Below are 25,675 nucleotides of genomic sequence, written 5' to 3'. Positions count from 1 at the left end.
GTGGTCACATTCACCTGTGAGTAGGGAAAGAGGTGACTACGACGTGCGTGCTCACCTGGACAGGTGCGGCACAGGTGCTTGCGCATGATCGTAGTCACCTTTTTCCCTACTACAGAAGTTAGGTGTTGTTTCTCAAAGTCATGCAAACAACCTCTCATTATTTAAATTACTTTATTAAACATATTGTCATATGAACTGAAATATTTATATGAAATTTATTTACAAAATATTAAATCCCATAAAATGTTACGAGTGTATTATAATTTCTCATTTACTAACAATAATTATAAATATACATATTGTAATATTACTATAGTATTAAGTTAATTATAATAATTATTATCTCAATATCACTTAATGCCCTTGACGGCACGGGTCGCATGAATATTCACCCCTGGACATTTAAAAGGCATTCACATCTCAGTGTTTGATCTGTTCTCAGATACTGTGTGTATGTGTGTGTAATTACCTAAGTGTAGTTACAGGATGAGAGCTACGCTCGTGGTGTCCCGTCTTCCCAGCACTCTTTGTCATATAATGCTTTGAAACTACTGACGGTTTTGGCCTCCACCTCTCTCTTAACCTCTCCTCTCTTTGGCCTCTCACTTAACTTAACGTGTGTGTATGTGTGTGTGTTACTGTCAACGCGGTTTCACGTCAGGGATACGAAACCTGTCAAGTCTACCGGGGGTCTTAGGCTATCGACTGACTTTCCCCAGGATGCGACCCACAACAGTTGACTTACTTCCAGGCACCTATTTACTGTAATGTGAACAGAGGCATTGAGTTTAAGAAAACGTGGCTACACATCTCGTCCTGCCCGGTAATCAAACCCAGGACCAAACAATTGAGTAGACTGCACTAACCCCTATATCTACTCATATTTTATATTTTTCGAGTGTAACTAAACCATTATATCAACAATGGCGACCTTCCATATAAATACAAGAACAAAAGGATTAGTCTATACTGTATACTTTGATTTAATTACAAACTCACGAGCCATCAGTGACAAAGTTTGTAGACGTCCCGCATGAATACTTCGCAACCGACTCTAAGATGTCCAATTATGTTTAATCAATGTAATAGTTCTATCACTAATGCCAAATTTATAACCAACTCCCCCCCCCTCCCGTTCCCCCCAAATAGTGTTGAAAACCGTCTGACATGCGACATTAGGTCTCTGCCCTCATCACTGTGGCTCTCTAAGTTGTCCTCCGACTGATATATGCTTAAGCATCTTTCTTGAGGCTCTGGATCATTAGCAATTTTCAGGTTTACTTAGAAAGAGTGCTCCTAAGGGGAGGTTTTCTGGCTCCCTTAATGCTGTTTCTGGTGTTGCTGGCCCTAGCCAGGGTTGCCCGCAGCTTCTGCGACTCCTGGATTTGGATAGAGGCTTCTTTAGGCTCCCAGCGCTCACTCAACACCTTCAGGAAGTCCACCGCTGACTTGTCCAGGGCACGGGTCTTGAGGGCTTCCAAGGGTTTATATGCTGGGGATATAAACATATTGTGGCTGAGGCTGGCAGCTGATGGATGTCAGTATGGATGGGAGATGAATATGAGTATGGAATGGGAGATGAATATGAGTATGGAATGGGAGATGAATATGAGTATGGAATGGGAGATGAATATGAGTATGGAATGGGAGATGAATATGAGTATGGAATGAGAGATGAATATGAGAATGGAATGGTAGATGGAGCGAGCTGGAGATGGTATGAATGATTGAGAATATTGGTGTAAGGTCCTCAAGGTACAAGTCCTCTAGCTGTAATAACTTATGGGAAGCTCCCACCCTTCATTCAGTAGCAGTAATGGTTAAGGAACAGTTGTGGGACGGGACTTCCTGCAGCCGCACTGAGACATGGTACAATATGGGAGGGGATGTAGTTGTAATAAATGGAACTGGTGAGTGACATATGCAAGAGGAGCGCGGGACGGGACATAAACAGAGCCATGAACTTACAGGTAAGCTTCCAGGGCCTGGTGAGAGGCAGACGGAGGTGTTGGATACTGAGGACATTTGACTCAGATATGCGAAGCACTTGAGCAAGAGGCAAGACAGCCTCGCAGTGAACAATACTGGTGCCCAGGAGGCGAGGAGTCCGCAGCTGCAGCGTCAGCACCCCGCCCTGCTCCACGTCGCTGCGGTCCTCCATCACATCCGGACTAAAACCCATGTTAATATATCACACGCACTCATCTACATACACAAATATTGCAATTAATGTTATATTGTTCAAGTGTGAGAGTTACCCACAGCGTCCACAGCACGTCGCCATGCATGGTGCTGTGATTGGTACCTTAGAGTGGTCACACAGAGAGACAGAGTCTGGGATGCTCACAGACGTGGGTTCGAATCCTCGTCACGGCCCTTGTGGATTTGTTCTTAGAATAGTCAGTTTGGTCTGACCGGAAACTTTACTGGACCTCCACAAGACACCACCGTCCTCTCATTATGCTTCGTATTGCTTAAGGAATAATTTGCCAATTTAGGTTAGGTCAGGTTTGCTAAGTTGGTTTTGATTCAAAATATACAAAATGAACATTATTGTTATATTTTAGCTTTTGTTACGCGTCTTGAAAAATCATTCTAATATCAATTCATTGGGATTACATTAACGATGTAATGAATCTGTTGTTTATTGTCTTCAGTACCGCACATAGGTTGCTATAAGTTATACACATCAGAAAGGATGAATTTATAAGAGAGAACATCAAAACTGTGGCTGAAGACACCAATAGACGTGTCAACTTTACGCTTAAAGTCGCAGAACATAACACCACAGACATACTTGCATTCATTTAAACTCAAATCATAGTTGCAATACTTACAATTTAAACTCAAATCATAGTTGCAATACTTACAATTTAAACTCAAATCATAGTAGCAATACTTACAATTTAAACTCAAATCATAGTTGCAATATTTACAATTTAAACTCATATCATAGTTGCAATACTTATAATTTAAACTCATATCATAGTTGCAATACTTACAATCTAAATATTTCATTAAAGACGGCCGGGCTGCCCTTGGCCAAATGCGTCTTGCAGGGTTCAGCGAGCGGGAACCATTCTTGGGGCTCGAGCCGGACTTTGACCAGCGCGCCCCCAGGCTGGCCGCCGGGGGCCTGGACCACGTGCACCCGCAGCCCGACCTCCGTCAGCGCCGCCTGTTGGGCAGGGTAGAGAGCCCACTAGCTCAGTGAAGTCATTATGAGGAGCAAGTGCCAAGCCGCTATCACTATATGGCAATGAGAAAGGATACGAGGGACAAGAAACATGGGTATGTGGATGGGGTGAAGGAATGGTCCAATCATTTGGACCATCGGGGATCGAACACTGACCCTGCAACAAGCAAGGCCGCTGCACCAATCAGTCCAAGTGGGTGATTGGTATTAAATACAGACTACGCACACGAGCGCGCGCACACACACACACACAGACGTCACACAGATCTTGAGGGAACAGCCTACCTGTAACGATTCGAGAAAGAGACCTGGGAGTGGATGTGACACCCAATCTAACTCCTGAGGCACATATAAATAGGATAACGACAGCAGCGTACTCTACACTGGCGAAAATTAGAACTTCATTCAGAAACCTAAATGAGGAGGCTTTTAGGGCGCTTTACACTGCCTACGTGAGACCCGTCTTAGAGTATGCCGCGCCATCATGGAGTCCCCACCTGAAAAAACACATAAAGAAACTGGAGAAGGTTCAGAGGTTTGCGACGAGGCTTGTCCCAGAGTTACGAGGGATGGGATATGAAGAGCGGCTGAAGGAACTGAACCTTACGACACTAGAGAAAAGAAGGGAGAGAGGAGATATGATAGGGACATATAAAATACTCAGGGGAATTGACAAAGTGGAAATAGATGAAATGTTCACACGTAATAATAACAGAACGAGGGGACATGGGTGGGAACTGGAAACTCAGATGAGTCACAGAGATGTTAGGAAGTTTTCTTTTAGCGTGAGAGTAGTGGAAAAATGGAATGCACTTGGGGAACAGGTTGTGGAAGCAAATACTATTCATACTTTTAAAACTAGGTATGATAGGGAAATGGGACAGGAGTCATTGCTGTAAACAACCGATAGCTGGAAAGGCGGGATCCAAGAGTCAATGCTCGATCCTGCAAGCACAAATAGGTGAGTACAAATAGGTGAGTACACACACACACACACACACACACACACACACACACACACACACACACACACACACACACAAGTGGGAGAAGTTGAGAGGCGGGACCAAAGAGCCAAAGCTCAACACCGCCCCCACCCCCGCAAGCACAACTAGGTGAGTACACACAAGATACGCAAAACTTACATTACGTCTCCCATGTCTGGTTCCTCCCGTGAACTGTCTATATTAACAACATTAACAATGAGGGGGCCACAGTACTAACATTAACAATGAGGGGGCCACAGTACTAACATTAACAATGAGGGGGGCCACAGTACTCACATTAACAATGAGGGGGCCACAGTACTCACATTAACAATGAGGGGGCCACAGTACTCACATTAACAATGAGGGGGGCACAGTACTCACATTAACAATGAGGGGGGCACAGTACTCACATTAACAATGAGGGGGGCACAGTACTCACATTAACAATGAGGGGGCCACAGTACTCACATTAACAATGAGGGGGCACAGTACTCACATTAACAATGAGGGGGGCACAGTACTCACATTAACAATGAGGGGGGCACAGTACTCACATTAACAATGAGGGGGGCACAGTACTCACATTAACAATGAGGGGGGCACAGTACTCACATTAACAATGAGGGGGCCACAGTACTCACATTAACAATGAGGGGGGCACAGTACTCACATTAACAATGAGGGGGGCACAGTACTCACATTAACAATGAGGGGGGCACAGTACTCACATTAACAATGAGGGGGGCACAGTACTTACATTAACAATGAGGGGGGCACAGTACTCACATTAACAATGAGGGGGGCACAGTACTCACATTAACAATGAGGGGGGCACAGTACTCACATTAACAATGAGGGGGCCACAGTACTCACATTAACAATGAGGGGGGCACAGTACTCACATTAACAATGAGGGGGGCACAGTACTCACATTAACAATGAGGGTGCGGGCTGCACTCTCTCCCTCACGGAGCTGTTCTTGATACCGTTCGTGGTAAAATTGTGATATTAATTCTTGTGAGGTGGCTCCGAGGATCTTGAGCTCCGCCTGCAGGGTCTCGAACTCTGTGGGGGATGTTGTTGTTGTTGTTACAGATTCAGCTACTCGGAACAAGTTCCAAGCAGCACGGGCTATGGTGAGCCCGTAGTAGACTTACCTGGCACAGGAGCGGTGCTGTGTGCACCCTGTGGGGCAATGGTAAGCCTCATACCAGTAGGAAAAAAGGCAGATAATCCTCCATACAGGGAGCTACGTTATTGTCCTCACTGACAATTATAAAGATCTGTGATTGGTTTCGAGACAGGTGTGTTAATTTGTGGAATAGATTACTGTGTAATATGATAGACGATAGATCACTTGATTGTTTCAGTTTGGTTGGTTATAAATAGGAGTTGCGTCGTAGGGGTTAATAAGCCTTCTGTAGTTTGCTCAATGTTGTTGTGTTATGGGAATAAATAGTAGGGAGTGTCACGCTGCTGACAAGTGACGCTAAGAACGTTCCCGTTGATTGAAAACGATTGCTGAAAACAGAATTAAAACAGCACTAACGATAGCCTCCAGGACCCGGATTCACGAAACAGTTACGCAAGTACATACAAACGTGTACATCTTTCCTCAATCTTTGACGGCTTTGGTTACATTTATTAAAGAATTTGCAAGCATGAAAACTTGCCAATCAACTGTTGTTATTGTTATAAACAGCCTCCTGGTGCTTCGGAGCTCATTAACCGTTTAATAATTGTAAACAAAGCCGCCAAAGACTGAGAAAATATTGACAGGGTCGTAAGTGCTTGCGTAACTGCTTCGTGAATCTGGCCCCAAGTTAGTGTGGAAACTGGCTTACCTTTGTTGACCTCCGGGTGGAGCTGGAGGCCGACGCCCTCCTGGTTGGTGAGGAAGGTGTGTGTCTCAGCCAACACCGACCTCAGCCGCCGAAGGTCCTCCCTCCAGTTACCCTAAACCAATACGTATCATCAACATTCCTCAAAGCTCGTCGTGAATTTACCGCTATTGATATTAATGTTTGGTGTAATGAGCTCCAGACCACAACATTAAGCACTGGAGGAGTAAGGAGGAAGCCTAGCATTGCCACACACACACACACACACACACACACACACACACACACACACACACACACACACACACACACACGAATTTATAAAATCGATAGGGAAGATTTCCTAAGATCTGGAACTTCAAGAACAAGAGGTCATAGATTTAAACTAACTAAACAAAGATGCCGAAGAAATATCTGAAAATTCATTTTCGCAAACAGAGTGGTAGACAGTTGGAACAAGTTAGGTGAGAAGGTGGTGGAGGCCAAGACCGTCAGTAGTTTCAAAGCGTTATATGACAAAGAGTACTAGGAAGACGGGACACCACGAGCGTAGTTCTTATCTTGTAATTAAACTTAGATAATCACACTTAGGTAATTACAGTACATGGACAGCAATTAGTACATGGTCATATTCATTAACAATTTAAAGCCAAAAAATCAAATACATAAATGTTCAAAGTAAGGCAAATAGGATGCTGGGATTATCTGTAGAAACGCTAACCCAAAAATACCTAATCTTGCTCTTGTTAGGCCCCATCTAGATTATGTAGTTCAATTGTGGTCGCCATACTATGGAATGGATATAACTTCATTTGAACGCGTTCAGCTAAGGATGACAAAATTAACCCCATAAATCAGATACCTTCCGTTATGAACATAGACTGAAAAAACTTGATTTACATTCTCTAGAAAGACGAAGAGTTAGGGGTTAAGGGAATAGGCATGAGTAAGTGGGTGAGTGGGCATAACTAGAGGGATATTAATCAGGTATTAAATTTATCAACACAAAATAAAACACTAAAGAATGAATATAAGTTGGATAAGCTATTTAGGAAAGACCTGGGTAAATACGGGTTTGGAAACAGTTGTTGAGTTGTAGAACAGTTTACCAAGTAACATAATAGACATGAGTACTCCATACTCACAGGATGAGTATGGGGTGCACAATAAACTACCACTCACAGGATGAGTATGGGGTGCACAATAAACTACCGCTCACAGGATGAGTATGGGGTGCACAATAAACTACCGCTCACAGGATGAGTATGGGGTGCACAATAAACTACCGCTCACAGGATGAGTATAGGGTTCACAATAAACTACCGCTCACAGGAGTATGGGGGTGCACAATAAACTAACCCCATGTAGACGATGAGTCACAATAACGGGGCTGAAGACATGGCGGTACTCGTATATGCTCTGATGTTCAGACTTAATAATTTTTAGCAAAAAACCCCTTTAAGTGTTCAACCCGTCCTCCTAATAGAACGTCACATTTTGACGTATACTCTACCTAAGGCCAAAAATGGTCGAACTAGAAAATGGTAGCGGCTCGCAAAATTGACATACTGTCCCGTTTTCTGTTTTGGGTCCTCTGGTAGGTTAGGATAAGGGCACTTTAGTACGACAGTTTCTTGACGTTCGGAAACCTTACGAGGACGGGCTGAATTAACGCCCTGAATATATAATATATGCTGAGTATAAAGAAAGTAAATTCCTATCATAATTAGTTGTAATAATCTTGGATAATGTATTCTCACCATTAATGTATGATTATAGTGACTAAAACAGCGGATATTAGCAGACCTGGATATAGTTGCTCATGAGGAGAGTTGCGTGCTGGAAGAGCCGGAGCCACATCTGGTGCAGAAGGGGCTCTGCGAAGTACAGCCGGTCCTCCACGGGTTCCATAGCAACCTCTAGCTCTTTAATTATGAATGTAGAACTTCCTTGACTCACAGCCTGTGTCAATATCTGCTCCAGCTGTGGCAGACACTGTTAAAGGGGGAAGAGAATGACATTGAATACTCTCTTGCCTAGTACTAGACGCTCTTCTTTCTCAGCAAATTGGAACATTTTCAGCCATATAGTTAACTAGGCTTCTGAAGCGTTAAACCTATTTGGTGTAAACAGCCAAGTAAGTCAGTCAGGCAGAACATGACTCCCAGCCTCTGCCCGGTCGCAATAATAACAATAATAAATAATAATTAATGTTTATTTAAGTAAATGTACATACAAGATGAGTTACAAACAACATGTTGGTTTTCTAGATAGAGCTAGTACATACTATGTCTAAAGTTACTAATACGCACAGCGTTTCGGGCAAGAATATAATACAAAAGGGGCGGTAAGAGCACTCATACGTATTCAAAGTTGAATGGCAAGTTTTTCTCTGAATGTTCTGTCTTCCCTTCTCCGAGGCCATGGGTCCCTACAATTGCACTAGAGGTGGTACCCCTCCTATATAATATAATATAATATAATATAATATAATATAATATAATATAATATAATATAATAACGGTTACCGCCTGGCAGTTAAACGCGTACCAACACAAAGTATTTTTCATACTTGTGAAAAGCCAAAACAAATAAGAAATAGCCCATATCCCAAGCTTGATAGTGGAGTACACTCCGCACCACTCAAGGCATTATTTTATTTAAAGTTATTTTATTTTTATTTTATTTACAAAGAGTTAAAGTTATATATAGTTTAAGTATGAAGGAAAAAAACCATATATATATATATATATATATATATATATATATATATATATATATATATATATATATATATATATATATATATATATATATGTCGTACCTAGTAGCCAGAACTCACTTTTTGGCCTACTATTCAAGGCCCGATTTGCCTAATAAGCCAAGTTTTCCTGAATTAATATATTTTCTCTAATTTTTTTCTTATGAAATGATAAATCAACCCATTTCATTATGTATGAGGTCAATTTTTTTTTATTGGAGTTAAAATTAACGTAGATATATGACCGAACCTAACCAACCCTACCTAACCTAACCTAACCTATCTTTATAGGTTAGGTTTGGTTAGGTAGCCGAAAAAGTTAGGTTAGGTTAGGTTAGGTAGGTTAGGTAGTCGAAAAACAATTAATTCATGAAAACTTGGCTTATTAGGCAAATCGGGCCTTGCATAGTAGGCTGAGAAGTGCGTTCTGGCTACTAGGTACGACATATATATATATATATATATATATATATATATATATATATATATATATATATATATATATATATATATATCGTGTGTTTTGTAGTCAGTTTATTACCTGGATATTCTCACTACGCATAATTGTCTGGCACGGAACCTGTAAATTGTATTGTGGTCTCAAAGCCAAGATGTAATATGGAAAAAATATATGAAATTATAATAAATAACATTATACTCTCTGCAAAACTATTGAACAGAAACATTCGTAATTCAGGAAATGCAGCCACAACACTTGTTATTGTTCATGTTCAACACTTGAACACCAAGAACACATTAGTAATAAAACTATTATAATATGTCTTGAACACTTGGGAGTTCCAGATGCAGAAACTATTTCAATTTCAAGCCTTGAATATATACATAAAAGAGTGTTGCTCACCCGCTGCAGGAGGACCTCGGCAGCATAGTCAATGTGCTCCTGAAGGTGTCTTGTGTGTTCCTGCAGCTGCTGTGCCACCTCATCTTGAGCCATGGTGGCCAGGTGTAGCAGGTGTTTTCTCACCTCGTTACACACGTGCTCCACATTCCTCACCACTACACACACCTAACAACAATTATGCAACATAAAGCCTGTAATCGCCGTCACCTTGACAGAGGTCAACAGTTGTATATTATGCACAACGGTATCACAATAACGTAATGTATCTAGGAGAATATATTTAGGCAATACACCAGAGGATAGAACTCTCGTCCCTGCGGATCCAGGACGCGAGTTTTATCCCATTATAGTTTGGCCTCGATATTTCCTCATTGTATATCATATTCTCTTTAAATTTGATTTTAAAAATGGGTTAATTTTATGCTGAAGAATTAACATCACACAGTTCTATATTGCTGTAAACTTAACCGATGATGATAATGGACTTGTTATTGATGAGTTTGTTAAACTCAGTGCTGGAAGTGTACAGAATGTCATTAATGGTGAGACTGCACTGATGGCATCTCCGCTGACTGTGTTAGACTGGTTGGTGCAGCGCCCCCAGCCTCCCTTCTTGCGGGGCTCGGCAAGATGATCTCAGTGGCTGGGCACTGATGATGATGATGATGATGATGATGATGGTGATGATGATGATGATGAAGATTAAGCCACCCAAGAGGTAGCACGGGCATGAATAGCCCGTAAGTGGTGGCCCTTTTGAGCCATAACCAGTATCAAGAGCTCCTCATATTCCAGTCTGTTCTCATATACCTAACAAGTGCTATATAGTTATACTGTCTTAACGCTCTCTGATAGGTTAAGATAACTATCTAATGACCTTCAAATAAATATTTAAAAACTAAAATTAATAAGTATTTTATTTAAATTTTATTTAAATTAAATTAAAGTTGCAATGTACCTGAGCTACTGAACTATTGTGGACATGAAGAGTCTACCTGAGGGCCGCCATCGTCAGCAGCCTCGACGGGGACAGGGCGCCGGCGCCTTGCTTAAAGTTTTCGCCAATATTTCTGAGACGACCTACTGTAACTAACGAGACAAAGTGCCTCACCTGCTTGGAGATGGTGCCCGAGTTCCCCTGACGGCCAGTGTAGTGGTGCGTGACCTTGTTAGTGTACTCAGCGGCCAGATCCATGACCTGTTGGCTGACCTTGGTGAGGGTGGCGCCACTGGGCCCCGTGTCACCTGGCCACCTCACCTCACGCACCCGCTCCATCAGCTGCAACACGTCCTTAGTAATCCCTTATCATGCACCAAATGACTTGAAACTTGCAACAACAATTTGGGTATATTTTAAAGTCTAAAAATAAGGAAGAGCATATTCGATAATATAATTGATTGTTTAGTTGATAGCATTCGGCTAAAGGCAGTAGCTGGAATTATGTTGGTTATTCAGAGCCTAATATACAAATAATTATTACAAAATTACCTGAACGAAAACTACCAGGCTACTTGTCGCCTGGTAGCTTCCCCGAAGGCCGTATGTAGAGTGACAACATGCTGCATAACTGTGACCATGACATATAGGCTAACACAGTGTAACTACCCAGAAGTGTTCTGGCAGCAACTCCCACTGATACAAACACAAATAACGAGGACCCACAGGGGGGGGGGGGTAGAAATAGCCTAAGCTACTCTATCCCTTTGAGATGTATTTCTTTCTTATCTCAATAAACATACTTGAACTTGAATTGAACGAGGACCCTTCACAAATCACGTACAGTCCCGACGCGAACATTAGAAACCGTGGCTGTCAAGCTAAATGTTGTTAAACTTGCTTTCTTCAGATCATTAAAACTGATCACATGAACTAATCGGTACAGAGATCGGTTTGTACGATACAGGGTCGGCGTTCAATCCTCGATGGGCCAAGTGGTTGGATACTGTTTCTTTCCTCGATCCTATCCCAGCTCCTTTTCCTCATATCCCTTCCCTCCCATATCATGTATAGTCACACTGGCTTAGTGCTCTCTCCTCATCATTACCATCAGACAATTCAAGGAACTCACCGCCTTCAAAAGGTCTGCACAGCCAACAGCTGATTGGCTGTATCCCTCCATGTCATCAACAGCCACAAACTCATCTTTCTGAATATCTCTGTCGACTTCTTCTAGTGCCAGGAGCTTGCTAAATACCAGCCAGTGTAGAAGGGTGGTGGAAAAAGCATCCCGGTACTCTTGGGGTATCAAGTGTTGTGGAAGACGACTCTCAATCCCAATCCTAGGGACAAAAATAATCATCTGATAATTTATTTGATTACTGTATGGTTTTGGGTCGGGCTTAAGGGTAATGAGAGGTGTACACCACAGTAGCTTACTGACTAACAACAAATAAGTGTACTATAGTCCTGAACATAGTCCAGGGTTAGAGTAAACTTTTACTATATATATACACAGAGAAGTTGGGTACATCTCTTGGTTTGTATATATATATATCCTTTGATTAATGTCTATAGAAGTTACCATGTGGCATTCTATCGCTAAATGTCAATTACTAAACAGTACATAATTATGTTGATATTAAATACAGAAATCAGTCCATAGTTCACTAATAAGTCTAAATATTACACTAATTATTCCAAATTACATACATATTGATTTGACTGAGGTTTGTAGTGAGGACCCAGGCAGCCTGGGCAGCAGAGGGCGTCACCTCCGGTGGGACTTGACTGGCCCCGTGCACATCATAGGCCAGGAGTGGGAGCAGCAGATGAAGGGCTGCTGTCAGCATCTTGGGCATCACCAGGTACAGGTAATCCACAGACAACTCTCTGACATTCCAGTAAATAAGCATCACCTCATTATATTTCTCGTATACATCCATATTTACATGTAGGAAGTGGCGGGAGGAGAGGAGTATTAATGTGATAAAACAATGCAATACAATGAAGAAATATAACAAAGATAGCCTAAATATACTTACAAATGTGTGATTATTTTTTAAATATTTCATAAACATTCCTGTGCCCGATGGTGAAGTTGTTAGGTGAAGCGAAAGATACAAAAGTTAGACAAATTATAGGGAGAAAATAGACACTTTCTAAGGTTAGCACAGAATTCGTTGATGTTAAGGAGAGCTAGAGATGTGTACGAGCATCTTACTGAGATTATGAAAGCGGGGAACAATGGTTTTAAGTAAAATCGCCATAAATATATAGAATGCCTGTGCATTCTATATATAATAACCATAATATTGCAGGAAACAATCCAATATACAACACTGGAATACACACATTGCAAAATCAAAGACAAAGGTAATTATTGCCTCTACTATTAAGGGATGACCTGTAACATCTCAAGAGTACCACTGACTGCAACACCTGTACCTACTTGTTGCCCCTACACACCTGTACCCACTTGTTGCCCCCTACACACCTGTACCCACTTGTTGCCCCTACACACCTGTACCCACTTGTTGCCCCCTACACACCTGTACCCACTTGTTGCCCCTACACACCTGTACCCACTTGTTGCCCCCTACACACCTGTACCCACTTGTTGCCCCTACACACCTGTACCCACATGTTGCCCCCTACACACCTGTACCCACTTGTTGCCCCTACACACCTGTACCCACTTGTTGCCCCCTACACACCTGTACCCACTTGTTGCCCCTACACACCTGTACCCACTTGTTGCCCCCTACACACCTGTACCCACTTGTTGCCTCTACACACCTGTACCCACTTGTTGCCCCCTACACACCTGTACCCACTTGTTGCCCCTACACACCTGTACCCACTTGTTGCCCCCTACACACCTGTACCCACTTGTTGCCTCTACACACCTGTACCCACTTGTTGCCTCTACACACCTGTACCCACTTGTTGCCCCTACACACCTGTACCCACTTGTTGCCTCTACACACCTGTACCCACTTGTTGCCCCTACACACCTGTACCCACTTGTTGACCCTACACACCTGTACCCACTTGTTGCCTCTACACACCTGTACCCACTTGTTGCCTCTACACACCTGTACCCACTTGTTGCCTCTACACACCTGACCATCAGTGTTCTCTATCAGAAGTAAGTTAAGTATCCCAGGATGCATACTGTGACAGTACTTTTTCTTAACTATGTGGGATTACATTAAACACAATTTTTTTATCCCACATATTTCATTTTAAACAAATAAAAAACAAATAAAACAAATTCATTTTAAACAAATTTTTGTTAAACTACCATTCAAGCTGTCATTGCAATCAATCTGAGCTACCTATGTGCTTTAATATACCTACAATTTTCTCTCATCTTTTATTTTTTTTTCTTGCTATGTAACTGTTATCATTTTTATAAATTTTGCAAGTATTTACCTACTAAAAATTTTCTTAGATTAAGGACCTGCCCGAAACGCTGCGCGTACTAGTGGCTTTACAAGAATGTAATTACTATGCTATGTATCCTCACAATCCCAATGTACCTTCTTGTATATATATAAATAAATAAATAAATAATTAAAATCAGACTAATAAGCAAAAGCATGCAACAAAACGCCATTACAGTTTGAATAGTAAGCCGGAGCAACAAACAAGTAATGTAACTCACATCATGAAAATTGGTTGATACGTGTGAAAGGAGATGGTGAGAAAGTTTAGAATAGGCTTGGTGAGGATGGTGGCTCTGCGCTGGGCGTCCCGCCACTCCATGAAGGCTCCTGGTGCCTGGCTGGGCACCAAGCTGGCGTCACTATCCCTCTTCACCTTCTCCTTGTTCAGGGCCTCAACCCTGACACACATACACACATTGTTCATATTAACCTCGCGCTCCTAACGTGTCTCAAACTTTAATTTAAACATTTACATTCACCTGGGCTCTAGCAGACTCGAACCCTGGACCCCACGCGTGTGGCGTGTGAGGCCCGAAGCTCTATCAACTGCGCTATGAGTAGTCTTAATAAGTTAACCTTTAAATTGTTTAATTAATAGATTTATAATCTACTATCTATAATTTTAAGTTAGTTCTTAAATTACCATCACGGTTTAATTTAAGGTTTCTATATGCTATCTAGGTTCAATTTGAGTTTCCTAATATAATTATGTCTACCTTAAATTAAAGGTTTCTAATATGCTCTCAATTTATAATAATATTACACTGATGAAATTTAATGAGGTTTCCAGTGTTAAGGTAATAAAGTTCTAATTTGATATTCCTAAGATCATGATAACCGTGAATGATATAATTGTTAACCATCAAATCCCAGAAGTCGTGTACATTTAGATATATATTACACTAGCTTTCACATGTTTATATGGCTGTAATTATAAAATATATATATACTGTATATGTTGGAAGAGATATTTTGCATTCGAAATTAAGCATAACATTAAGACGACTGACGCTATGCGTAATTTTTTGGTTCTTTATTAAATAATATATAACACAAAGATCGCATTTACATCAATTTACAAGGGAATATACTACATTTATATATAGTTTATATAATTCTCGGTAAACCAGTTTTCCATATCATCACAGAGCATGAGCCTTAAACACCAAATGGTATACAGTACTTGCTCCTGTCTCACAACAACTTAAATATTTTGTCTACTGAGTAACCGTAATTAGTAACTTTTTTCGTAACTTAATTAGTTTGTTTTTCTAATGAACTGACCAGGTCTCGACGTGTTTGGACAGGGCGCCGTGCAGCTGGTCGGTGAGGGAGGGCAAGCCTAGCTGAACCATCTCTCGCTCGAACAGCACCCGCAGCTCGTAGCAGTTCTCCACGGTGTTGAAGCACCTGATTGATTGATAAAGATTAAGCCACTCAAGCACGGGCATGAATAGCCCGTAATTGAAGCACCTGTGTGTAAAGCCCACCCAACACCACCACCTTCACTCACAATCTATAAATACCTTTCTTCATTTTAGAAAAAAAACTGCTGGCGTAGTTTCTTACTTGTATTTATACAATGAACTACAACTCACAGGATAAGTATGAGGTACACAGTAATCTACCATTCACAGGATGAATATGAGAGTCACGATAAACTACCACTCACACTATGAATATGTGGTTCATAAACTACCACTCACACTATGAATATGTGGTTCATAAACTACCACTCACATCTGATGAATATGAGGTGCTTCATAAGCTATCACCGTCCTCCTAAAGTTTCCCAACGTCAAGAAACTGTCGTACTAAAGTGCACTTATCCTAACCTACCAAAGGACCCAAAACAGAAAACGGGTCAGTTTGTCAATTTCGTGAGCCGCGACCATTTTCTAGTACGACCATTTTTGGCCTTAAGTAGAGTATACGTCAAAATGCGACGTTGTATTAGGATGACGGGTTGGATGAATATGAGGTGCACAGTAAACTCAGCATGAGGGGCACAGTGCCAATAAGAGGTCAGACAAGAACCCGGAGAGAGGTCTTTGTGTACTTGTCTATCCAAGATTTATCAGTAATGACAGTGGTTTAAAATGCAACACTTTATGACGTCTAATCTAGCCTATGGAAGGTATTGTAATCTACTGAAAATTAATATTAATTGCTTAAATTGCAGAAACAACATATTACTGCATAATTTTCATGTCTTTAATGATGGCTAATGAAGAATGTTATCACAAATTTGAAGATAAACGTTTGAGATGACTACTGCACTTACCTGAGGAAATTTTCCAGCCTTGGCAGTTCTATGAGGCTACAGGTGCTTGGAAAGGATGAGTGGAGCATCTCAAACTCCTCCAAGAGCGCCTTCCGCACCCACCTGGAGAGGGCGCTCCCCAGCTGACGTTTCTACAGAGTTATGGAACAAATTACCGGGTAACACAATCGACGTGGGATCGTTGGAGTGTTTCAAGAGTAGGTGAGACTCACTTAGGAGTTTGGGTGGGTATAAAAGGAGCTGTTCTGCATGACCAGTTTTTTTCAGTTTTCAGCCCCGTTCCTGTGCCAGGTAAGTCCATCACGGGCTCACCATAGCCCGTGCTACTTGGAACTTTTAGTTCCTAGTAGCTGAATCTTAAACAACAACAACAACGACCAGTTTCCTCTATTCTCATGTGCCTATGGCGTACCAATGTGTGTGTATGATAGCAGAATATAAATGAAGTTCGTCACCAACTTTTTAGCAAGAAGACATATTGTTAGCAGCAGGAATGATGTGCATGCAACAGTTTTTATAAACATAGCAACGGCCTATTTTGAATTAAAATTGTCTGCCCAGAATAACACTGCTGTCTGTCGATATTCTTTCTAAACTGAGAACCTGGAACTATTTTAAGGCATCGCTGTGCTTCGGATGTAATAGGATAGATAAATTGAATTAACAGATACTATTGATCCAATACAGCACTAAAGTTTTCAATAAACTGGAAACTTTCAAAAAGAGGAAAAATGTCGTTTGTACATCATGTGCGCCTCCTCAGCCCATAGGGAGGCAGAAAAAGTTTTTTTAAGAACATGAAATTAACTTAATTTTTAAGAAAATTAAATGAACTATATCGTTATGAAGTGTAATGCATAATCCAAGGTGTAGCAATGTACTATAAAATTTGAAGCACATAACTCTTCGCTAAAAGCATATTACTCCCATGTTAGACGGTTTGGCAAAATGTTGCATGAAGCAATGAGGAAATGCAACAAAGCCTGATCAAATTTGACTTTTAGAATTTAGATAAAAGATAACATTTGGTGATGGTGTACCTGTGTGGTGAGGTAGAGGCCAGCCTCCAGGTGAGTCCTAATGGCTTGGAGGAGAGGCAGCAGGAGGCCGGGGTCCGAGGGCTTGATCTCGACCATCACCAGCCATCTGGCCAGTGTCCGGTGTGGCTCAGACACCCGGGAGAAGAACACCAGTTGCTGCAGGAGAACATCTCCCACCACTCCTACACTACCCTTATATTGGTCCAACGTGTCCTGTAAAGGGAATATCATGCTATATGGGAGAGGAAGGGTGCTGTTAAGCGGGTACAAATTATCATTTCGTCAACGTCGTATATATGTGCATTGTATGAAGTTACTGGTCTTCAAGAAAGCTCAGAAACCATAAATAATTATGTATATATCTGTTTATATTCTCCGTGTCTTTATCTCACTAAGAACTCCTTCGTTACGATGATTGCTTGGTCTCTAGGCAATCTTGTTCTACTACACAGGATTTACCAGGGTTTGGGCATACCAGGCTTTGGACATACCAGGGTTTGGACATACCAGGGATTGGACATACCAGGGTTTGGACATACCAAGGATTAGACATACCAGGGATTGGACATACCAGTTTGGATTACTAGGGTTTGGACTTACCAAGGGTTCCCTTACCAGGGTTTGGACGTGCACATCAATCAGCTTGCGAAGAGTGGCACTGTAGGTGTCATAGCTGGTGGTGGTGAGGTCAGAGTCCGGCGGGAGTAGTGTCAGGCGGATGTGAATCTTACAAGCCATTCTAGCCTCCTTCTTGACCGTCTTCGATGTACCGTTCCCATCCACCTTGTTAGACTTCTTCTTCTTCTGACCCTGAACTGAGTTGTCTTTATCTTGGTTAAGAATCAGAGGCAACCAGCCTTCCTTTCTCCATGTACCTATTAGACTCTTAAAAATGAAATTATAATGTTTAAAAGAAAAGTGTATGTAACCTGAAGTATTAAAGAGATATTCAAATGTAATGTATAATACCAATAGGAACCAATGGATCTTTCCTTCCTTACCTTAACTGGGACGCTGACGTGCGCCAGACGTTCAGCCTTGAGGTGACCTTTGCCAATGCCTGACAGATAAGTCTGTATTTCTGGAGGATTTAGTGGGGCTTCCAAGGACTTGTCACTTTCATCAAGTTTATCGGTTGTATAGCCTTCTCTGTTGTATTTGGGGTCGCTCTGTTTCTTAGTATTTCCTTTGTCTCTCAAACTTCTGAATGCTCTTAAAGTTCTTGGTGTGGAAAACTTTTTTTTAAAAGACTTTCTCATGTAACAAGTAATCATTGGAGAGCCGTGTGCAGCAGCGTCCTTAGTGTGTAGCTGTGATTGGTCAGTATTAATGGTGTTATCTGGCGTGAGTGAGCCGTTAGTGTGATCCCCTTCATGGACACTCTCCATCTGGAAACTTGATATTGATATATTATCACTTGGCAACTGCTGTCTTCGAAGCTCAGGAGTGGATGTCTCACTCACACACTTTTTATCGCGTTTGCTTCCAATTCTTCTGAATATTTCTGTAGCTTTTTGTGATGACTTTCGTATGCCAAAATTGATCTTAGAGAAGGATGTGACGCTTAATGTACTCCTTGACCTCTCGCGGTCTAGATTATTATTTACATTTTCTTTTGTTATTTGAGATGAGTTTTTATCCAGATTTTCTTTTTCTCTCGTGGGTGAATCTTGACCATCTTTGCATTGACTGTAATTACCTGACTCTCCATTATCAGTAGATGAGGCATCACTTGTCTTGGATCTCAAAGAAGGCTTATTTTGTAGATCTTTTGAATCTAAAGAACTATTATGATTCAGCTTTCTGATACTGGAGCGTAATGACGCCCTAAAGTTACTCGCACTCATTTTAAAGCCGCCTTTATGCAGTTTGTTTCTCTCGGACGCCTTGTCGCTGGTGCGAGGCAGGTCAAGGTTCTGGACGCTGGCGGACCTGCCTCTTGGAGTACTTGTCATCATGGTGTCTGGGCTCAGTTCTGAATTGATTGAAATAGTATCTGATATGTCAAGAGTATGGCTTTCACTTCCCTCCAAGTCAACTTCGTCCCCATTTAAAAGTTGTCCACTACCAAAGCCTTTGCTGTCTGTACTGTCGTTGTGAAGGGGCACACTCTCAGTACTAACAACTGTCTTCTTTATTTTGACTTGCACGATTCTTGGAGCAACTTTGTGCTTTGCGGTTTTGGTTGAGTCGTGGTGTGGTGGTTGTAAGGGATCTGATTGGTGCTTGTTCTCCCAGAGTGACACATTGATGATAGGCGTGTCATCTGAGTGGTCGACTTCGTCCTCCTGAACGACGCTTCTCTCATCAGCTGCCACATCAGATGACTGACCCTTCTGGTCCGGCTCTGTGCTGGCGGCGCTCTCATCTGAGACTCTGTGGTATACACATCATATATACATTAAGCCTTATAATCAGTTATTATACACCTCTTTAAATAATATTTAATGATATCATTCATTTAATGTTTATTACAAAGTACAAAATTATATTCAATAACACAAAAGGGACAAAATTTGACATTATAACAAAAAATATCAGAACACAAATACCATCATTTGAAATACTCATATGAGTAAATTATGATTAATTACGGCCTTTAATTTAAGGGAAAAGTCGGTATAAATATATTTCTGTAGCTAAATGTGTTCTGGAATAATGTCAAATTTTGTCCCTTTTGTGTTACTGAATATCATTATTTTACTATTTTTCTCAGCTTGCATTGAATTTGTGATGAGGCGAAATCACCTAATTTATTGATCCCGCAAAGAAGTAATGTAAATAGCATTGCAAATTAGTGCAATGTAATAATCTGAACTAATATTCTCAGCTTTGGCAAAGGCCAGACCTGCACGATCCTGTGGCGTGTGAATTAATGAACAACCCAGCGGGTTTTCTTCCTATTGGGGAGTGTTGTACATGCTGCTATGGTGGTGTGTCCACTCACAAGATGAGTGGCGCTGCCCAATAAACTCGCCCCTCGGGGCAAAATTTAAAAAAAAAATTAAAATTAGAATAGAAATCGTGTTCGGATTATTATGATAGGAAGTTAACCAGACCACACACTAGAAGGTGAAGGGACGACGACGTTTCGGTCCGTCCTGGACCATTCTCAAGTCGATTTTGAGACTTGAGAATGGTCCAGGACGGAGCGAAACGTCGTCGTCCCTTCACCTTCTAGTGTGTGGTCTGGTCCACATTCTTCAGCCACGTTATTGTGACTCATCGCTTGCATTATAATAGGAAAGTTGAAGGTGATGGAAAGACCCAATATATGTGTAAGTGTATTAGAAACCAAATTTTCGTATATAACCTACATCCTTCCTCAAGGTGCTGTGTACAGTTTTTAGTGAAAGGGTGTAGGGTACATCCGAAAATTTGGTTTCTAATACAATTAAACATATCTTGAGGTTATCTTGAGATGATTCCGGGGCTTAGCGTCCCTGCGGCCCGGTCCTCGACTAGGCCTCCTTTTTGTTACACATCCAAAGGAAGCAGCCCGTAGCAGCTGTCTAACTACCAGGCACCTATATACCGCTAGGTGAACAGGAACATCAGGATGAAAGAAACTGCCCATTTGCTTCCGCCTCCGCCGGGGATCGAATCCGGAACCTTAGGACTACGAATGCCCAGCGCTGCCCACTCAGCCGTCAGGCCCCCATATACTGGGTCTGTCCTTCACCTTGATCCAAGCATTACGGCATTGAACAAATCCACAAGGGCCGTGACGAGGATTCGTACCTGCGTCCGGGAGCATCCCAGACACTGCCTTAATCGACTGAGCTACGACAGGGTAAAAGAGTTGAAACCGAAGTTCTACTGAACTTACTGGATCCTGCAGCCTCTCCGAGGCACAAGCCAGGATTTTACACAACTCCCCCCTGCACCCGAGCTATGTCAATAGGCCGTTCTCCCTCTTCGCCCTAACATCATTACACACACAGATCACACTAACGTGATGCATCAATTGAACAAATCCACAAGGATTTGATGCATCACGTTAGTGTGATCTGCGTGTGTAACTACGGCATTGTAGTAAGTTTCTCCGTAGGAGCGTTCATAACGTTGCCAGTAATTAGTCGGAGAAAACCTGCAAGGTTTGCTTGTGTGAGGAGAAGGAAGGACGGAGCAGTGTCTCCCTGCCCAACCACTTGGGCTGGACGGTATAGAGCGACGGCCTCCCGTCATGCAGGTCGGCGTTCAGTTCCCGACCGTCCTAGTGGTTGGGCACCATTTCTTCCCCCCGTCCCATCCCAAATCGTTATCTTGACCCCTTCCCAGTGCTATATAGTCATAATGGCTTGGCGCTTTCCCCTGATAGTTGAGTTGATGCCTCCTCCTGCTCACTACTGAACTGCTCACGTGAGCCGCCATCTGTGACGCCAAGGTTTAGGAAATAACATATCAAATAATTCAAGAAAAAGATAAACTATAATAAATGCAAATATTATTTAACAATGTTCTTGTTTTATCTCCAGTACTGTCAGTGTGTATACACAACACGTGACCCCCCCCCCTTCCCTCCCCCCTCCCTCACCGTGATGACAGTCACTAGCTTGGCTGACATTTCCCAGGACAGTGCACGTGATCACGCTCCTCGCACACTCCTCAACTCCTCCAACACTCCTCAACTCCTCCAACACTCCCGCCATCTCCCCAACACTCTCGCCATCTCCCCAACACTCCCACCATCTCCCCCAACACTTCCACCATCTCCCCAACACTCCCGTCATCTCCCCCAACTCTCCCACCATATCCCCCAACTCTCCCACCATCTCCCCCAACTCTCCCGCCATCTCCCCCAACACTCCCACCATCTCCCCCAACACTCCCACCATCTCCATCATTAACAGTCTCCAGTTCCCCCTCTCCTACACCTAACTCCCATTCTGCTAAATGTTAACATTACACTTCAGGTTCATTATATGTCACTTGACCGTTGCCCTGTAATATCCTCACACATCTCTACACCTTAGACCTGGACCTCACCTTCTCACCGTGTACCGGCCATATCTTCACCAAATTCAAATTCAAATTTAGGTAAAAGTACATATATAGAAGATGAGTTACAAACATAATGTTGGATTTATTGATAGAGCTAGTACATACAGTACCTAAAACCACTAATACGCATAGTATTTCGGGCAAATTTCGGCTAAAACCAGTTATTATTTAAAGAAATTCCAAGTATTGTGCAGTTGAACATGAATTTATGCACCTGATTTGTATGAACATGTTGCCCATATAACCCCACCCAATATGGATATTAGTAAATAAGTGCTTGGTACCTACTTAAGGCATCTTAAGAACATGTTGGTTTAACAACTGTGGGAACTTACCTGGAGGAAGCCGAAGCGTTGGCTTTATCTCTCCTGTTCCTGATGCTTTTGATGATGAGGCGACCGAGGATGTCCATAACGGGGCTGGTCTGGGCCTCCTCCACCACGGCCGGGATCCCAGCCTTCCTGTAACACGCCACACTCCTTATGCCTTGTCCTGGTCACCACCGTAACAACACAACATGTCCACTAACTTAGCAATGATCAAGTCAGGGGTATGTTGACCAGACCACACACTAGAAGGTGAAGGGACCGAAACGTCGTCGTCCCTTCACCTTCTAGTGTGTGGTCTGGTCAACATACTTCAGCCACGTTATTGTGACTCATCGCCTGCATATCAAGTCAGGGCTTCTGCATATACCGGGGGGGGGGGGGAGATACACATACAAGCCAGGTCTTCCGAATATTCTCGAAGATGAGTAATTAACCTATTGCCAATCTTTGTCAATGTGTGATGCTATAGATGTACAGGTGAGAGAGGAGAGGGGAAGAGTAAAAACTGTTTATTGGTTTCATTTAAGAAGATGCTAAGGCTATATGCCCGAAACGCTTTGCGTAATAGTGGCTTTAGGCATTGTATGTACTAGCTATATCTATAAGTTAAACAATCCTTGTAAATATTTATTGTATGTATGTACCTTACCTAAATAAAATTGTATTGTATTGTATTGTATCATACTACAGGACTTGATACCAATAGTCAGAGAATGTAAATATGGTAAGAGTGAGGGAGAAGTTGTACTCACTGACAGTTGGAGGAGTCCGTGCTCAATGTAAGAGGAATTTGTACTCACTAAGAGTAAGAGGAGTTTGTACTCACTACGAGTAAGAGCAGTTTGTACTCACTAAGAGTAAGAGGAGTGTGTACTCACTACGAGTAAGAGGAGTTTGTACTCACTAAGAGTAAGAGGAGTTTGTACTCACTAAGAGTAAGAGGAGTTTGTACTCACTAAGAGTAAGAGGAGTTTGTACTCACTAAGAGTAAGAGGAGTTTGTACTCACCAGACCTCAAGCAGCAGCGTCTCTGTGTACATGTTCTTCACGCCCCTGTAAGTCATGTCACCATATTAATACTGATCAAAGTTTAGTAAAAGAACCAAAGTTGGTTACAAAACAGTAATTCATCTTTTCCTTAATGTAATCTTTAGGTAATAAGCGGAACATTTTCCTTGAACATTCATTTATCTCATGTCAAATAATAGAATCACAATAGACTGAACCCAGGTCAATTAGATTCTTATTATGCACCCATTATTTTGTATGAAACAGATAAATCAAATAAGGGGGTGAGTATTCATATAAAAATAAGTATGATCTAACATTATCAGAGTCTACCCTGTGGGGTCTGAGCAAGAACGTTGTTCTCTCTGAAATATTTTTGCGCCGCGCTCGCAAGACGAGGATGGACTGCGCCAACAACCCGTCCTCTTAAAAATAACGTCGCTTTTCGCTGGTATGCGCACTATGGCCAAATTTGGACGTAATTTGAAATTAAATCGACTCACAAAAGTGACGTACTGTTCGTTTTCTGTTTGAGTCGCCCGGCTTACTCGGCAAGCTTAGAAGAGGCAACTTTCCATTAACGTTTTTCATAACGTTTTGAAACTTTATGAGAATTTCCTGCCCACCTAACCTACCAGAGGACCCTTAACTTACTGTTGTTGATAAAAACAATCCGAAATTTATATTCATTTTTTTTTATTTTCAAATTACGTCCATATTCGGCCATACGGGCAAACGGCCAAAAGCGACGTTCTTTTAAAGAGGACAGGTTATGGGCAGTTGAGAACACGTACATTGTGAGAGTGTTGTGGGTGACCTTGGTGGCGGAGGTGCTGCTGAAGGTGGTGAAGCGCCCCTCGCCTCCCATCACAGCTCGCACGAACACCACTGGTGGCGAGGGACTGTCTGCTTGGGGAAAACGTAAACAAATATTGCACTCATGTTTTCATTTTGCATAATAATTTTTATTTTATTTTATTTTACTTATATAAACAAGAGCTATTACATTCTTGTAAGCCACTAGAACGCATAACGTTTCAGGCAGGTCCTTAATATTCATTTTCCCCGGAATACGACCCGCCAAATCGTTTAACCAGATACCCATTTACTGCCGGGTGAACAGAGGCTACAGTTAAGGATTGGCGCCCAGTTAATCCTCCCCGGCCAGGATACAAACCCAGGCCAAAGTGCTCGCGAAGCGCCGGGCGAGTGTCTTACCACTGCGCCACGGGGACAATAAATTAATATATATTTACCTCACCCCATTCCCATTTTTATTATTAGAATATTTTGATATTACGTTCTCTCCTTTATTTATTTTTTATTATGTATTTTAAATAATTAAATCTACTGTTGCTCCTGGAAGACATTAGTAGGCCCAAGTAGGGGGGTAGAAATAGCCTAAGCTACTCTATCCCTTTGAGATGTATTTCTTGCTTATCTCAATAAACATACTTGAACTTGAAGTAGGCCCGACTGAGTAATCTTGCCTTTCACATATTAAATGAACTGTTCTTCAGCCAAATACTCGATTTAAAATTGTTTCTTGTCTAAGTATCTGACTGTATCAACCCTGAAAAAGCACTACCGGGTAAATCAAAAATAGTAGGAAGGTAAATGTAAAGAGAATAATATCAGCGGTGTATGAGAACCTGTGAAACATTTAAGAGCCTGAAGAATGAAACAACAGCTCAAAAATTAGCATGGCCAGGCTGGAGTCCTCATCTTATGACACATCAATTAAAACATGAAGCAAACTTGTTGTTTTGAACAAGATTAGTCCCAGAAGTGATTGAACTTAGGCATGAATATAGGCTGGGAGGGCTTAACATTTCTGGGAGAAAGGAAAATTAGAGGTGACATGGCTGAAACATACAAGATACTTAGGTCGTGGATAATATTTGCCTGAATTTACCTAAGGGCCGTCATTCCAAGGGGTCCAGGTGGTTGTGCACCATTCATTCACACTATC

The 25,675-nt window shown here is 41.9% G+C and overlaps 1 protein-coding gene across 4 annotated transcripts in view; it reads right to left on the bottom strand.

Moving 5' to 3' along the window:
* Window positions 1-154: 154 nt before the first annotated feature.
* The window catches only part of LOC123766450 (uncharacterized), a 42,576-nt gene continuing 17,055 nt past the window's right edge, over window positions 155-25,675 (bottom strand). For 2 of the 4 annotated variants that reach the window (XM_069308223.1, XM_069308224.1), the window contains exons 5-23: window positions 24,498-24,612; window positions 23,704-23,748; window positions 22,702-22,827; window positions 18,364-19,738; window positions 17,963-18,247; window positions 17,363-17,575; window positions 16,323-16,453; window positions 15,323-15,448; window positions 14,257-14,436; window positions 12,300-12,479; window positions 11,719-11,929; window positions 10,761-10,928; window positions 9,650-9,814; window positions 7,833-8,021; window positions 6,030-6,141; window positions 5,117-5,250; window positions 3,003-3,178; window positions 1,969-2,171; window positions 155-1,492 (exon numbers count right to left, since the gene is read on the bottom strand). In XM_069308223.1, the coding sequence (XP_069164324.1) occupies window positions 1,278-1,492; window positions 1,969-2,171; window positions 3,003-3,178; window positions 5,117-5,250; window positions 6,030-6,141; window positions 7,833-8,021; window positions 9,650-9,814; window positions 10,761-10,928; window positions 11,719-11,929; window positions 12,300-12,479; window positions 14,257-14,436; window positions 15,323-15,448; window positions 16,323-16,453; window positions 17,363-17,575; window positions 17,963-18,247; window positions 18,364-19,738; window positions 22,702-22,827; window positions 23,704-23,748; window positions 24,498-24,612 (4,349 nt within the window). In that variant the 3' untranslated portion in view covers window positions 155-1,277. The remainder of the gene's footprint in view (window positions 1,493-1,968; window positions 2,172-3,002; window positions 3,179-5,116; window positions 5,251-6,029; window positions 6,142-7,832; window positions 8,022-9,649; window positions 9,815-10,760; window positions 10,929-11,718; window positions 11,930-12,299; window positions 12,480-14,256; window positions 14,437-15,322; window positions 15,449-16,322; window positions 16,454-17,362; window positions 17,576-17,962; window positions 18,248-18,363; window positions 19,739-22,701; window positions 22,828-23,703; window positions 23,749-24,497; window positions 24,613-25,675) is intronic. The other 2 variants (XM_069308226.1, XM_069308225.1) reach the window with 2 other exon arrangements.

Source organism: Procambarus clarkii, chromosome 62, assembly GCF_040958095.1.
Source record: "Procambarus clarkii isolate CNS0578487 chromosome 62, FALCON_Pclarkii_2.0, whole genome shotgun sequence".
NCBI classification, from domain to species: Eukaryota; Metazoa; Arthropoda; class Malacostraca; order Decapoda; family Cambaridae; genus Procambarus; species Procambarus clarkii.
Note: the sequence above shows the minus strand (reverse complement) of the source record. Positions and strands in the feature narration are given on the sequence as shown.